We start from the raw sequence: 16,245 nt of genomic DNA, 5'->3' as shown, positions 1-16,245 counted from the left end.
GCGACCAAGTACAGTACAGAACACAGGTCTGCATGGATAATGACAAGGCGGAGGTTAGTGACAGATAGTATTTGCCACTTACATTATTCAACAGGGTTTTTTGGGCCACATGGCTTGGTTTCCAACCAGGAGTTGAACCTGTGCCCCCTTCAGTGGAATCATGGAGTCCTAACCCTGATTAGGACTTTTCCTAGCCAGGATATTCCCTTCAACAGCTTTTTAAGTGTGTCTATTCATAGAGCCATCAAAGTATCTATAATCCTTAAAGCCTGTGTTAAGTTTCTACCAAGGAGAATCCTGATATGGATCACCAGGTTTTTTGTGGGTTTTTTTTGGTATCCAAGTGGGTATAAACCATTTACATAAGAATACTCCACGTATAAAGCTTTCACTCTGATGTAAAAGCCCTTCTAAAAAAGGGGAGACAACAGTTGTAGTCTGATGAAAAGGTTTTAGTATCTTACAATGAAAAATACATCATGTGCCTTAAACAACTGGCACACCTGAATTTACATAAAAGAGGCTTAACAAGAAAATAAGGCTTGACTGACAGTGGCTCAAGGAAGTTCTAAATGGTGTTTAACAGACTGGATCTTATGATAGTATCATCTCAAAGCATTTATTATCAAAACAAAAACTTCAGTTATACATAAAGTAATAAACCTTTACAAGAGCTGTTAAGGAAAAGTGGCTGTGTAAGTCTGCACACAATTGCTGAGGGCAAAGAGCAAAGGAGAACTCCAGTCGGAATGTGGATTATGTTCATACAGCTTGCTCCTGATTTAAACACTCATGACACACTGGATGAACTGCAAGAGAGAAACCAGTGTTACACTGCAGACCCCAGAACATGGAATACACCCCTGCTTATTTTTACGCAGCTTCCATTTTCGTATTCATTTAAACTGTGGGTTAAAAAAAAATAGTTTTAAAAATAAGAGTAAATGATGGATGGAAAGGTTCATTTCTTGAAGCACCCTAATATAAAATCCAGAGGGTTTCCTCACATCAAACCTTCTTATAGGAAGCTGATGCTACCTTAATGCATAAAGAATTATTTAAATTCCAAATTAATATCTCACTCTAAATGTGATCATGATCAAAGGCACCTACTCACAATATAAATAACAGTGGAATTTATAATGTTCTGGCCCATGGGAACTTCAGAGCTGCAGTCTTACCCCACTATTCTACTAGACTGCCTTTAAAATAGTTTATTCCTTTAAAATCTGCTGAATTAAAATATTCGTGTGTGTCAGTATATGGACAGAAACAGTGTTCAGAAAAGTGTGACAAAAACAGACTCTCTGGTCCTTCTCCAGTAATTCAGAAACCTGAGTGTGCAAGCACCAGTTCTTTGCTGTGAAGTTTGCTTCACTATCAAACACACAGCAATAATTTCTGCTCCTGTTCTCAGTTTTCTTTGGCTTTCTTCCCCCACCAGTGAGGCCCTAGACACTGCTAATTCCTACAGCATTCCTGCAAGGACCAGCTGACGCTCCCTCTTTCAGGGAAAAGGGAACTTGGTCAGGACATTCAGATAGACGTCCTTTAAGTGGCCCCGCGAGAGGCCGTAGCCTGTGCACTTTCCACCCCACAGGCTGCCTCTCCATCCTTGGAAATAAAGTGGGACTGTTACCTGAGAAGTTAATGCACACTGAGGGAATACACCTTTAAGCAAAAGAAGTAAATATATTTACGCAACAGCCTTTTAAAAGTGTACTCATAACTGCAGCTGCTGCTAAACCGAAAATATGTGCATGTTCGTATTTTGAAATGGAGAAACCTTTTAGTTATCACAGTGATGTCCATTCTAAAAGTGGTTTATCAATGGCTGAACAAAAACTGGAGATGCACCCAAACATCTCCCCACCTGTGCTGCGTCTATCCAACCAAGGCCAACAAAGATAGCACGTGGTTATGCTCACACTGGTTATGTGTCTGTATCCTGACTCATTTAGTGTGGCTGTACAGTAAATACAGTTTTAAATTATGACTTAAGTTTGTGCCTTTTGTCCTCAATGAAGAACACAAATGTGCCAAGTGCAGCTTCGATCCATGCAAGTTATTTCTCAATGACAGAGGTGATTTATGTAAAGGAGACAAAAGTAGATGTAACATCTGTGTGGTGGTGTTTTTCAAGGACATTTCTTACTGAAATCTCACAACAGTCTAGTGAAGACAGCATTATTATTCTTTCCTCAAATAGTCTCTGAGCAATGAAAAACCTGCCTAAGTGATCCAGCCAATCAGTGAGAAAAGCTGGGCCTTGACCTCGGTTGTTTAATGCAACAAACAGTGGTCAATGGATAAGACAAATAAATGACATTAATAAATTTTGGATGGTGACTCCTGATCATGTAAGCCTTAACTGCTCTGGGGTCCTTAAGATGCTCTAAAGAGCCAGCTTCAAAGGGATGCCCAATTGCTGTACATCTCTTTTACTCAGTTACGAATTTACTCAGACTTACATCATCATATGGGAAATTCACTACACCTTGCTGAGCAGTATCCCGTCTTCGAAAGCTGTCTGTAAAACCCAACAGTAAAATTTATTAGCTTTTTTAGAACATCTGAAATCATAATAGTTAATTGTTAGCACTGAGTTTCAAATGTAGTAACAAATTGTATAACCAACCAACAGAGACAAAAGGCCAAAGCAAAGAAGTCAACTGTAGCAATATGAATAAATTTAATATGCAGCTAAGTAACACAGCAAGCAGAAGTTGGCCAACTGTCTTTCCCAACCTGGAGTTGGAAGAAAAGGCCTTATCCCAAAGTCAGTAAAAGCTGCACAACTTCTGAGGCCATTCCTTAATTGTGATGGAAGTACAGAATTTCAGACTTTTTAACAAAGATATGTTAAGAAACAGATGCTTCTCCAGTGGCTCAGCCATAACCACCTGCAATGCAGGAGACGCAGGTTTGATTCCCGGGTTGGGAAGAACCCCTGGAGGAGGGAATGGCAACCCACTCCAGTTTTCTTGCCTGGGGAATCCCACGGACAGAGAAGCCTAGTACACTACAGTCCATAGTGTCACAAAGAGTTAGACATGACTGAGTGCACACACAGAGATGGATGGTGTCCTTAATATGACAAACAGCTGTGATCAAGTACTCCATCCATTTGAGCTTTGTCCTACTAAATGAAAAGGATTTACTTAGAAAAAAAAAGAATCTGGCCTCAAATTTGTCAGGATGCAAAAAAATTATAAAACCATACATTAAAAAGGGTAAAAAAACTAAAGAAAGGAATGGAACAGGAAAAAACATACAAAGGAAAGAAAAAAAGAGAGAAAAGTAGAGATTACTGATACAGCCTCATTTGAGAAGGACATCTGAAACACAGACCACCACTTTAAATTACTCTCCAACAGGAGGAATTAGGATGGAGGGCTACTGCTTTTTTCAAGTAGTTCATGTTCTAGGGAGAAATCACAGAATACTGCTCATACTGTAACCAAAAATTTCCCAATTAGTTTGGTACACTTATGTTATAGAACACTAAAGTAAAGTTTAGTTAGGATTTCTTTCTTCCCTCCTGAGCCACTCAGCTCTCCAGGTCTTAGTTCCCTGACCAAGGCTTAAACCCAGGTCCTGGCAGTAAAAGCATCGTCCTAACCACTGGACTGCCAGGGAATTTAGTTAGGATCATTTTAACAGCAGGTTACTTAATATGTGGGAAAAATTTCTGAGGAAACAGAATTATTTGCCAGGCCTGCTAATAGCAATCTCAAAGCACACACCTGTTAGAGCTCGCAGCTTGACGCAACAGGCGATGTAATCATCAAAGGTGATCTTTCCATTGGTACTGTATCGTTTTGCAATTGAATTCACAGCCTGGGGACTCAACCTAAATCCTGAAAGGAAGAAAAAGCATCCAGCAAAAAAAGAAAAACAAAAAAAATTCCAATTTCAAGGATTAAAAGAAAAATATTAAAAATAATTTTAAGCCCAATTTTTTAGGAGAGGGCTCATTTAAATTATGGATAGGTGCTATTTCTAAAAATAGAAACATAGTACTTAGTTTTATAAATTAAACAAAAAAACAAAACCAAAAAACTACTAGTGAACAGAGATGGCATCAGTCATACCCACCCATTGTTGTCAGGGCCTTCTGCAATTCTTGGGGATCCACTGTTCCACTCTTATCACTGTCGAAACTGATAAAGTGTTGTCTCCAGCCATTCAGTACAGCCCAGAGTTCTTTAAATTCATTGAAACCCATTGTGCCTGACATGTCTCTCTGAACTGTAATCAAGGATTAGAGCATCTTTATTTTGCAACATTTTCTAATGATTAAATCAAAGATCAAGGATAAGGGGATTTAATGTTCTTTCTGCTGAAAAAAAAAAGTACATTCTTTTAGGCATGACAGGACAAAAAGATACTCTTTTTGTATATATTTTATTTTTATGATATAAAAATAAAGGCCTATGGAGAAAAAGCTCTGAGTACGTATTTTCCGTGAGGGAAAGAGATCATCTATACGAATGACTACAAGGAAATTAAAAGGCCATTGTGAGCTACCGGTAACAACCAAAGTGGTCTGCACTTTCCGGGTGGTCCAGGCTATGCTGCTTACCCTTCTGTCCAGGGTCCTCTTTAGCCCTGATATTCCCAAGGCAAGGCCTCCCAGACCCACTGTTTTCACTTTTGGAAAATGAGGTGGGATGAAGGCACCATACCATCAGCAGTAACTAAACTAGTCCAACAACCGTGATACAAAAAATCCCATTGCTTGAAGGTCAGTGTGACTCATGCAGGGTAATCAATGTCACAGCAAAAAAGCTGCCTTGACTGCTCTGGTTTCTATACTTGTTTGTTTATGATGCTTCCTCAAATTCTTAAATAACATGTTCTGCTTATTAAACTTCCTTCCTTTTGCACACCAAGTGACATCTTAAAAGCTAATGATTTTGGAAAACTTTTCTGTGGTCATTTTTCACTTTGTGTTTACTGAATATTAGTTCTTAGACAAATTCCTTCAAGGTTTTTTTTTTTTTTTTTAATTCAGAAAAAAATACTCTAGACTGCCATCAAGGTAAAGGATACATCCAGCATTGAAACCATAAGCCGGCAAGTCTCCAGGTTAAAAGCTGTTAAATCAAGAAAAGCACATACATATTAATATGATTTCAAAAATTCACATTATGTTGGATACATTCAAAGTAATAGGAATGTGATTATTTATACACTTTTATTCTTACACGCTGCTCAATTTATGTAAAACTAAATTCATGGAGCTTTGAAGTAGGCTTATTTTCTAGATAGAACTTCCAGAACCCAAATTTGATTTTAAAAAATTTAATAGAAATCTTTTTTTAAAAAAAAGTATGGCCTAGGAGGGAGGAAGGTTCAGGATGGGGAGCACATGTATACCTGTGACGGATTCATTATGAGATTTGGCAAAACTAATACAATTATGTAAAGTTTAAAAATAAAATAAAATTTAAAAAAAAAAAAGTATGGCCTAGTACTGTTAATATTTTTAGGTGTGATTCATGGCTTTTAAGTTGGGGGATAAAAGTGTTCTTATCTTTAAGAAAAATATGCACTGAAGTTATCAGTAGGTAGAATAATGTTAAGAGATCTGGAATCTGCTTTAAAAGAAAATGGGTAGGTTTATAGATAAAACAAGAAGAGCAACACATTGATAACTGTTGATGCTGACGGATGGGTACGGAGGAGTTCACTGTATAATTATCTGTATTTTTGCATGCTGCTGCTGCATCACTTCAGTCGTGTCCGACTCTGTGCGACCCCATAGACAGCAGCCCACCAGGCTCCCCTGTCCCTGGGGTTCTCCAGGCAAGAACACTGGAGTGGGTTGCCATTTCCTCCTCCAATGCATGAAAGTGAAAAGTGAAAGTGAAGTCGCTCAGTCGTGTCCGACTCTTAGCGACCCCATGGACTGCAGCCTACCAGGCTCTTCCGTCCATGGGATTTTCCAGGCAAAAGTACTGGAGTGGGGTGCCATTGCCTTCTCTGAGGCTTACAGTTTCCTATAACATAGTTTATAAAAGGTATTATACTCTTTTTCGCCTTTGAAACTGTTATATAGTGAGTTCAATCCACCATAATGAACCACAATGTATTATATCCACCACGGTGAATGGGTGGATCCAGTTGCTTTGTTCCTACGCACAGTTGACTTTAGTTGGTTTTGCTAGCTCTGTGTAGATCATTTGTTTCTCTTTCTTTTCCCTTTAATGTCAGACATTGAATGGTCACCTCCTCCCCCAAATTGCCTATGGCCTCTTTTTATAGACAATAAATATGCTTGCTAGAATTGTGAGTCAAAGGAGAGCATTCTGGGCTAAGACCGGATGACCCACTCAGTGAAAGCCATTGTTCAGAAGCCTTTTCAGTTTACTCAGGGCTCAAGGGTGATCTGAGGGTATTTCCACGCCTCACTTAGACAACCAAACTAGAACACACTTGTTGGTTTATGGCCTAATAGTACTCTACCTGAGTAGCAACAAATTAAAAATAAAGAATTCCTTGCATCTTACCAAGACTGAGGGAGTAGTCTTAGGTTCAAAGAAGCTGTAAATCTAGGAGGAGGAAGGGACAAGGCTCATGTGGGCAAGGCCAGCATGAATTCCACAAGGCTGTTGACATGTACACAGAGTTAACATTATTTACTGCTGTTACCAGCTTCATTTGAATCTTTAACCAAAGTGAACTTAAAACACTAGGCTAACTCTTATTGCTGTAATGTTTCCAAATGTTACAAACCATAGGTTTCCTACTTTTAATAGACTCATGTGTTTGGCATAGCTTAGAACCCTGAAACAAAAGGTTGGACACTGTTTTCTGTTTTGGTCCCTTAATCTCCATCTGATCCACAGAGATAATTCTTGGAGGTGAGAAAAGGCAGCACTTTTTTTTAACACTTTAAAAAGAGTTGCTTGATTCTTTGTTGTGTTTTTAAATTGTGTGGAGGTATGAAGTCTCTCTAGTCTAGACCAGAGGTTTTCAATCCTGAGCACTTACAAGAATCACCCAAAAGCTTTAAAAGACCCTGATATCTGGGCTATACTACAGAACAATAATTATTAATTTTTTAGCTTTACTAAGATATGATTGGCATACAACATTGTGTAAGTTTAAGGTATACAATGTAATGGTTTGATGAATGTATATAACGACTGTAAGGTTAATTACCACATGTATCACCTCACATAGCTACCTTTGGTGCATGTGGTGAGAACTTTTAAGATCTACTCTCTTAACAACTTTTGTTAAAGTATAGTTAGCATCACCACAGAACAATTAGATCAGAATCTGACCATGGGAATCAGGCATTAGTTTAAATGGACACTTCTGATTTACACTGATAATTAGAAGTAATGTATAATCCCTTAGGTAAATACCAATCTTTCTTAAGTCAAAATACAAATAAGGATATATATGTATTTTTTTTTTTCCATTTTAGGAAGTCTCCCATACTCATTAATTCATCAAATGCCTATTAAGTACTCCTGGTGTGCAGGGCTCAGGATACCAGGGACACTGGAGATAACAACTGTGAAACTGGATCCTGCCCTGGCTGACCGTTTGAAGTCTTGTGCACAGGGTGGTGGTGGTTTAGTCGCTAAGTCATGTCCGACTCTTGCCACCCCATGAACTGTAGCCTGCCAGGGTCCTCTGTCCATGGGATTCTCCAGACAAGAATACTGGAGTGGGCTGTCATTTCCTACAGGGTAGAAGAGGGTAAGCCATAATGGAGACACCAAAAACTACCAGATCTTGAAGTGTGAGAGGCTCCTTCATGTTGAAAGAAAGACTTGATAGAAGAGGTAACATTTAAGCCAAGTTGTGAATGACAGGAAAGATTTGGGATATCTGGAGACAGTCATGTAAAGCCGGGGACCTGCACAAGCAAGGAAAGAAGCGGTGAAGTCCAGACAGGCAAAGAAGCGGGGAGAAAGTGTTGGGGGTGCTGGGCATCGGGGACTGAATTCCTAGTAAGCTGTCTAACTTCTGTTTTATATGGGCACCATGGAGCTACTCAGGATTTTTAAGAGGAAGAGAGTGACAGGTTAGAGTTCTTTGTTAGAACAGAAATCTGGTCTGAGAAGGGAGGGACTGAGATGGGCAGGAACAAAGGAGAAAATTCACTATTCTGGGCAGGCAGTTCTGATAAGTTAGAACACTGACATCTTATTAGTTTGGGTGAGAAGAACTCCTGTTCATTTCTCTTTTTTCTCCAGAAAGAGTTTTTACTAATGCTAATCCTATTTTAAATAATGCCAATTTAAATAATTTAAATAATGCTAAGCCTATTTTAAATAATTTCAAAGAGCAACTTCCCTCATCAACACCTCCTCTATGCGTGACTGCTCCCTCTTAACCTGGTTAGGATACCATGCACTGTGTGTGCTCAGTCGTGTTCTTCTCTTTGTGGCCTCGTGGACTGTAGCCTGCCAGGCTCCTCTGTCTATGGCATTTTCCAGGCAAGAAAAGAAGATGCCATAGGTTTTACTGTCTCCCACGTCCCCATCTGTGGTTTTTGGTTTGGAAGCTGGGTTGAAAAAGACCAATGGCTACATAACTTCTCCATTACAACACTCACTCTGACACTCACAAACAGGATGGTTTTGTGGGTTATTACAGTCTCATGGAGAAGGAAATGGCAACCCACTCCAGTATTCTTGCCTGGGAAATCGTATGGACACAGGAGCCTGGCGGGTTCAGTCCATAGGATCACAAAATGGTCAGACACGACTGAAGCAATGTAGAATGCAGGCACAGCCTTCATAACGAGATGACAACAAGCAGATTAATCACACAGTTCAGGTGATAGGTATGTCCTTTCGGTAACTCGGTGATCTAAGGTCATTACTAAATGTGGCTTTCTCAAAGGAAATTTCTAAAGGGACTGCTCTACAGGAATACACTGCCCACTTTGTTAGATTTTAAAACTGGCCACACCTCTTCCACCGAGCAGAAGTAGAGTAATAGTCTGTATTGTGACATAGCTAATTTGTGGAAACCCTGCTATTAGATCTCCTTTGTTCACCAGCCCCAACTGCTTGAGGTTAATAATTTAAATGTACTGCCTACAATAGTGTAAAAAAAAAAAAAACAATCCCTAATGGAGAAAAGGGCTTCTTTTGTGTAGGACCAGTAGGACCAGAGTAAATAACAGAAATCCAAAAGGTTTCTATTTTAATTCCCACAACTAGGAAATAGTGATTGGATACTAAATTCATAAAACAAAGGATAATAAAAATGGATATGCTGATAGTTTAAAAAAGAGAAACACATAGTAACTATGCCCTGTCAAACAGTCAAAAATGGCCACTACAGGTCCACAGGTGTGAATTCTAGTTTGTGGGTTTTTTGTTTGTTTGCTTGTCTGTTTTTTGGCCATGCTGAACGGCTTGTGGAATCTTATTTCCCCAAACAGGGATTGAACCTGGGTCTATCGCAGTGAAAGCCTGGATCCCTAATCACCAGACTGTCAGGAAATCCCCTAGTTCGAATGTTTTAATTCACAACTTACCAAGAAGTTGAGGCTTTAATTTGATATTCTGTCTCAATTAACAGCAGGCAAAGAAGGTGGTAGGTCATGCATATCAGCCAAGACGCTGTTCTATCATGGTAAAGATATGATTTGAAGGGAAGCATGTGGTATGTGTGGGATAATGAGAAGGCCCCTGCCAGGAATGAGCATTCTGGTAAGAGTTCCCTCTCTGCAGCTCGTGCAGAATTCAAAAGGAAGGAAGTGGGTATAAGCACAGGGGGAAGTCTATGAGGAACTAGGGGGCAGCGGGAAGAAGGACTAGTATAAAGAGTTTAGAAATTAGGAAGGGTACGTCTTACTTAGCCTGATGTAGAAAGAGCAAAGAGCTGGGAGATGTCAAGGTGAGCATTCATGCTGCCAGGAGCTGAGAGCAGGAGTGTGTAACTGGCTCCTTGAGGACTAGGGCTGGGGGACTGGGCACTTGTGAAAAGGGAGGGTAGGACCAACTACTCAGAACTAGGGATGCAGAACAGGTCACCCTGGGACCAGGTGCCAAGCACCGGCCACCGAAAGCCCTAAGTGACACCATGTTCGAGCCAGAATAAGCTCCTGGCAAATAGGGAGCAGCAAATGTTAGCTCCTATCATTAATGACACCTGACCTGGAGGATTTCATTTCAGCACCTTACCTCGTTTTCTGAGGAGGAGGCCACATGTCTTATTGGTTTGAATGGTTCCAGACACCCGGAACCCAGATCCAAGACACCCACTAAACTGGTGGGTAGTGTGGGATGATTCAGTAAGAACTATCTTCAAACGAGCATTTTGAAATACAAAAGAAATAAATCCAGCTTCTGAAATTCTTAACTTTGCCATTTCAGAAACTCTCAGATTTCTTGAAGGCTTTAATAATCACAAGTGACATCTGAAACACAAGAGATTTCCGAGACACTTTGGGGCTGCTAACTCACGTTTGTATCCTCCAGCAATGCCCGACTGTGTCAGGCATCTTTGCAGTTCATCAGCATCTATTTGTCCATCCTTTTGGAAAAAAAAAAAAAAAAAACAGGAAAAGGATTTACAGGAGTGACTTGTACCTTCCAGTTCTTTGTTTACATTCAGCATTCAGTATACCATTAATAATAAAGAAAATGAATATTATCACGCATGAGACTTTAAATAGATGCCTTTCAAAAGTAGGCATTCTTTTTCTTCACTCTACTTCCCCAAACAATAAGTTACAGAAAGAAAGGAAACTGTTCAAGGTTCTTCCACAAATGGATAATTAAGGACATATACCAAAAATACCTTTCTTAGTACCTAGGTAAAGTGGGTATTCAATTTCAGGCTTTATTTGCAACAATCATTACATAAGAATTACCAAGTCTGAAAGCTGCTTACACCTATGCTTTGGTATTACCAATATCTTTTTGTCATTTCCTATAGATTCCTGAATTAGACTTGGCATAACTTCTAAAGTATAAGGTTACTCTTCTTAATAAAACAGTAAGATGAATTCAGTGAGACATATTTTTAAACATATGAATACAACTAGCTCCTATCCTTAACTACTCTCACTCTGAACTAGGAAACTGCCAAAGTAAGCAATTTAAAATACAATTATTTATGTATTTCATTAGAAGTTCTATTACTTGTCCTAGCTTTTTTTTTTTCTGTTGAGGGGGTGGAGGGCTGGGTACAGAGATGACATCAGTAAATGAAAAGTTTGGTTCCCACAAAAAGCAGCCTCTGTGATCGCCTTTGCTTAGAATATGATGAATGTTTTTTCAGATCACAATTATACCTGGAAGACAAGTTCTCCATGCCTATTCACTGGCTGACCTAGGTCAGAACTAGAAACACGTTAAAGATTTTAAATCCTCAAGTTCATGACTATTATACAATCTAGATGACACGCAGGATCAATAATGTGAAAGACGATGGACATGCTGCTGCAGACCAGGGCTGCTGAAAGCTAAGCAGCTGGGGTCACTTTCATGGCTCCTGGTACCAGCAATCTAAGAATGCAGAGACTTGAGCTTTGCCGTGTCTTGTGGTTTCAAAGATACTGATCACTAACAGGTGAAGCAGATACTTAAGGGGAAGCTCTTTCCGTTTTAGACTCAATTTTCCATTCAGTTTCTCAAACTGTATTTCTTCCAGTGCTGTTCTAAAAGGTGGTCACACGTTTTTATCCCATAATAGACTACAGGCATTTTCACATTAAGACTGTGCTATTTCTAGCTTTTGATTAAAAGAAAGCTAGGTTGAATTCATAAGCACAAACGTCCTCTTTGAACATGTTGGATTATAACAGCAGTATGGTATATACGGTGACCTGGTAGCTGAGGAAAAAGGCATCCTCCAAGATGAACTACCACTTGTCACACAACTAGAATGTAAAGTGAAAGGTCTTGGGGTGTTGACCTTAATTCTCTCTCTGGGTCAATAGATCACAACACCTAACAAGGACATGGAAGGGCTGACCTAGTAATAGCATCAAAGAAAAAATAAACTGACCACAAGATTAACTTCCTGACAGCAAGAAGAAAGTACCTTTCTTATTTTGAAGCTAGTGGGTTTTTACCTGAAGTACCCATTTTCTAAGGGGGTAATTAACAGTCAAACTCAATGCAAAGAAAATGTCCCTCAGAATCTGGCTACAGAATTACTGGTACTACATGATTCGACCTGGAATTTCCTCTCTGGAAATTCACTGTCTGGACCCTGACAATTCACAGTTCTAAAGACATCTTTCTACCTTACATATCTTCAAAGCATATTTATACTAGCTTATTGTGTTCAATCTGACCCTAATTCAATCACAAGTTTAGTTCTGAATTGAACATAAGCATGGGTAACACGTTGTCCGAGTTTGTTCTGAATATTCAAAAATAAATAACTGCCCATGAACTTCCTTCTCTTTCTCTCTTTTTTCTTGAACAGAAGCAAAGGAATTCTTTTCCAGAGGAATAGTCGTGTTTCCGTGTGACTGTAACAAAGGTTAATACAAATGTACAATCTGAAATTCCTTTAATGTTAAAGGGAAGAGCTAACCTGTCCAGCTACAGCAGCAAAGTAACCATACAGCGGATCCTGAGTTTGTCCGGGAAACGCAGGCCCTCCGGGAGCCCCTCCGTACTGTAAGACAAGGAACAAACGCATCAATCCGATGACCAAGTTTTATTCTTTCACCATACAGTGCCTTGTGCAAAGTCAGGTTCACTGTCAGTCGTTTGCTCCTCTCCCCCCCACCTCCCTTAACTCTCTACGTAAAATCACTCCTCCCCTTTCTCCCATTCTCACCCCAGTTATAATTTAAAAACCCGCAGCTAGGATCAAAATTAGTTGTCTTGACAATGACATCAGCATAAATGAAGTAACCTCTGCAAATCCCCATTAACCTGCAGTTTACTGAGATGAATGCAACCTGGCCATGCAACTTACCAGCAGGGCTCAGAATTGTCTTACATATTTTCCCCTAGCGTTTATGGTATTTTTAAAGCGTTCGGAGACAGGTGTAGCCTCGGGAGGGTGAGGTGTGTCACGGCTAGGGAATATTCTTTTTAGGAAATAGTTCCCAAAAGGATGCCCGTCCCAGACTCAGGGCCAGGCTGCCTTCCTCCCGTAAGTCTCTGACTCTAGCGGACTTTCCCTGACTTTCCCCGTTTTTCTCAATTTCGGAGAGAGAAGTGGATCGCAGGACCATTCTAGAGTAAAATGGCTGTTGCTCTTAGGGAAGGCGGAGCGGAAGGCAACACCCCAGTTGCATGATTTCACGCCGCGGATCCGGGAGGCACAGGGTGGGCTTCTTGGGTCAAACCTACGCGCGTCCCGGCCCCAAGCAGCAACCCAGGGGGAAGAAGGGACAGAAGGAAGGAGGTCGCCGGAGACCGAGGCCGGCCGGCGGGGGCGCTGGGCGACGCAGCGGGCAGGGCGGGGGCGCCGGGGAGCCGCCCCGGCCGAGATGCCCCGTGTGGCTTCTCGGAGCCCCGGGCGTCCAGGGATCGAGCCCAGGCCACGAGCCCGCGCGAGCAGTACTCACCCCGCCTGCGTAGTAGCCGCCGCCGGCGCCAGGATGCCCGGGATACGCCATGCTGCACTCTGCGCCGCAGCCCAGCACCTCCCGCCTCCCCGCCTGCCCGCGGGGACCGCCCAGGGCCGCACCACCGGGGCCGCGGGGTACGCGCCTGAGGTTGCCGCCCGCGCCAGGCTCCGCTCCCGGCCTCCGCCCCTTCCTGCGCGCCGCCCGGTCTTTGGTGTTTTCTCTTTTCAGGCCCTGAAGAACCCGAGGTCTGGTAAGTGACTTCACACGCTGGATGCAATTCACACCTGGGATTCTCCTCCCTTCAAAACGAATGGCACGTTCCAACACCAACCCGTTTCGCCGGGTGTTCTTTTTCTCTTCCTGCTCGAGCATCTTCTGCTACGTTTTGTATTTTAAACAAATTTATTGGACAGGCCTACGGGGCTGGAAGCAAAGTGTGGTATTGGGGGAAGGGGCCGAATGCCTTAGGGCAGCTCTGAGATGCTCTCAGGGAAAAGAGACGTCAGAAAACCAAGCTGCGAAAGTGTCTTTGGACATCAGCAGTGAATTTCAGGACCTGAGCTCATTTGGAGCGTCGGTTTGCGGTTGACCATTTCACTCAACAATAACGGTGTGTTTCCTTCCTAGGCGACACGGTCATCTCAAGGTTAAGCTGGATGTGACTCGGATATGGCCTGAAGAGGACAGCGGGCACTTACTGGGCAGGGCAGCCTCGGCCGGATTGTTCTTATAAGTTGAGTTGTTCCAATTATCTGGATGATTCAGGCAAAACAATCCCGTCTCCAAAATCACTCAGCTACTTTTTATGCAAGAAAAGTTTAGTGCAGGCAAAGAGTGTGTTGGTGAAAAAACACACTTGTCAGGAAGGTAAGAGAGCTGGATCTTGGAGTGTCATTCAGGTGATTCAGGAAACAGTTTTCTTTACATGATTCACAGCTTTGTTTTTCACCCAGTTTAACAGTTTGAAGCAATTCAGACGTGAGATTTTCTGGTTTGGTTTTGTTTCGTGCAATTTCTATCACGCAGAATTCTTTGAATTTTCAACAATTTCTTATTGTTTTAAGAAATGTAACAATAAGCAAGATTCACAGTATTTGCTATGGAGGTTGCACAGAAAAATTGAATGAGTCATCGACATTTAACAAATATTGGAGCGCCTGCTGTGTGTGGGACAGGGCTTGCTCATGTGGTGGACTGGGTTCTCACTAGGGTCATTGTTTTCCTCTCATGTATAAACTTCCCTCTGGAGTTCTCCTTTTGGATCCCACAAACCTCAAAATGAAAGTCCTGAATTGTGAGAAAAATTCTAGTATTTCCTGTTGTCTTATATCAAATCAACTATATATTACTTGCTTTGTGTTTGATTCAGGAAGTTGATTCCTATTTTCAAGTACCACAGTCATCGTCAAGGTAGATTAGAGATATGAGTCCTTTGGCCTATATGGAAGGTTTTATTTTTTCCCTAGTATTTTTGTTGTAGTAAAAACACAACCTGAAATCTTCCTGCCCGAGTGTACAGTGCACTATTGTTAAAAGCATCCACAGTGCCGCAGAGCAGATCTCCAAAACTTTTCCTCTCACATGACTGAAGATCTCTACCAGGAAACAACTCTCCATTTCCTCTTCAGAGGCCCTGGCAACCACCATTCTACTTTCAGTTTCTATGAGTTTGACTATTTTAAATGCCTCATATAAATAGAATCATGCAGTATTTGTCTTCTTGTAATTGACTTAGCATAGTGCCTTTGAAATTCAACCATGTTGCAGAATATGATAGGATATCCTTTTTTAAGGCGGGATAACAACGCATTGTGTGATATATGCCACACTGAAAAACATTCGTGTATAGATAGACATTTGGGTTGCTGCCACATCTTGGTTATTGGTGAATAATATTGCTGTGAACATGGGTGCAGATATCTCTTTGAGATTCTGTTTTCACTTTTTTGGGGATATATATCCAGAAGTAGGGTTGCTAGATCATATGGTCATTCTACTTTTAATTTTTTGAGGAAACTCCACACTGTTTTCATGGCAGCCTCACCATTTCTAGTTCCCACTAATAATGTGCAGGATTTCCAATTTCTCCACATACTTGCCAACACTTATTGTCTATTTTTTTTTCTTTTTATAATGATAGCCATCTTGGCAGATATGAGGTGATATCTCGTGGTTTTGATTTGCATTTCCCTGGTAATTAGTGACACTGAGCATTTTTTCATATACCTGCTATGCATTTGTGTATCTTCTTTGTTAAAATTTTAGAGAATAACTTCTTGTCAGATATATGTCTTGCAAATATTTTCTCTTGTTCTGTGAGTTGCCTTTTCATTATGTTGTTTCTTTGCGGTGCAGAACCTTTTTAATCCTACTTATTTATTTAGTTTGTTTTGCTTGTGCTTTTGCTGTCATAGCCATGAAATCAGTGTCAAGGCTAATGTCATAAAGCTTTTCCCTTAAGTTTTCTTTTAAGAATTTTACAATTTTAGATCCTATATTTAAGTCTTTATTCCATTTTGATTTTTGTGTTGATTGTTGTGTATGGTGTGAAATAGGGTCCAATAATCACTCTTTTGCATGTAAGCGTCCAATTTTCCTCAGTGGCTCAGTGGTTTAAAAAAAAAAAAAATGAATCCACCTGCAATGCAGGAGATGTGCAGGAGACGTGGGTTCAATCCCTGGATCAAGAAGATCCACTGGAGAAGGAAACGGCAACCCACTCC

General features: G+C 40.9%; 1 protein-coding gene across 1 annotated transcript; it reads right to left on the bottom strand.

Annotated features, from left to right (window-relative positions):
• Positions 1-600: 600 nt before the first annotated feature.
• SRI (sorcin) lies at positions 601-13,595 on the bottom strand. The gene is made up of 8 exons (XM_086396271.1): positions 13,520-13,595; positions 12,532-12,615; positions 10,446-10,515; positions 5,056-5,099; positions 4,099-4,246; positions 3,747-3,860; positions 2,472-2,530; positions 601-809 (listed from the first exon to the last, which is right to left on the bottom strand). Exons 1-8 carry the CDS (start codon positions 13,568-13,570, stop codon positions 783-785), a joined length of 597 nt encoding a protein of 198 aa, XP_086252397.1. The 5' UTR covers positions 13,571-13,595; the 3' UTR covers positions 601-782.
• Between the last annotated feature and the right edge of the window lie 2,650 nt (positions 13,596-16,245).

The sequence above is a fragment of the Bos grunniens genome, chromosome 4 (assembly GCF_055505025.1).
Source record: "Bos grunniens cultivar Pamir isolate PY7600 chromosome 4, Bosgru_T2T1.0, whole genome shotgun sequence".
Lineage (NCBI taxonomy): Eukaryota > Metazoa > Chordata > Mammalia > Artiodactyla > Bovidae > Bos > Bos grunniens.
The sequence above is the reverse complement of the archived record's forward strand: the minus strand, read 5'-3'. Positions and strand labels throughout refer to the sequence as shown.

Coding starts and splice junctions, on each gene's coding strand:
- SRI (XM_086396271.1), bottom strand. CDS start 13,570: ATGGCGTATCCCGGGCATCCTGGCGCCGGCGGCGGCTACTACGCAGGC. Junction 3,861..4,098: donor GAAGGCCCTGACAACAATGG/GTGGGTATGACT, acceptor TCTTCCTTTCAG/GATTTAGGTTGAGTCCCCAG. Junction 810..2,471: donor TGAATTTCCCATATGATGAT/GTAAGTCTGAGT, acceptor TCTCTCTTGCAG/TTCATCCAGTGTGTCATGAG.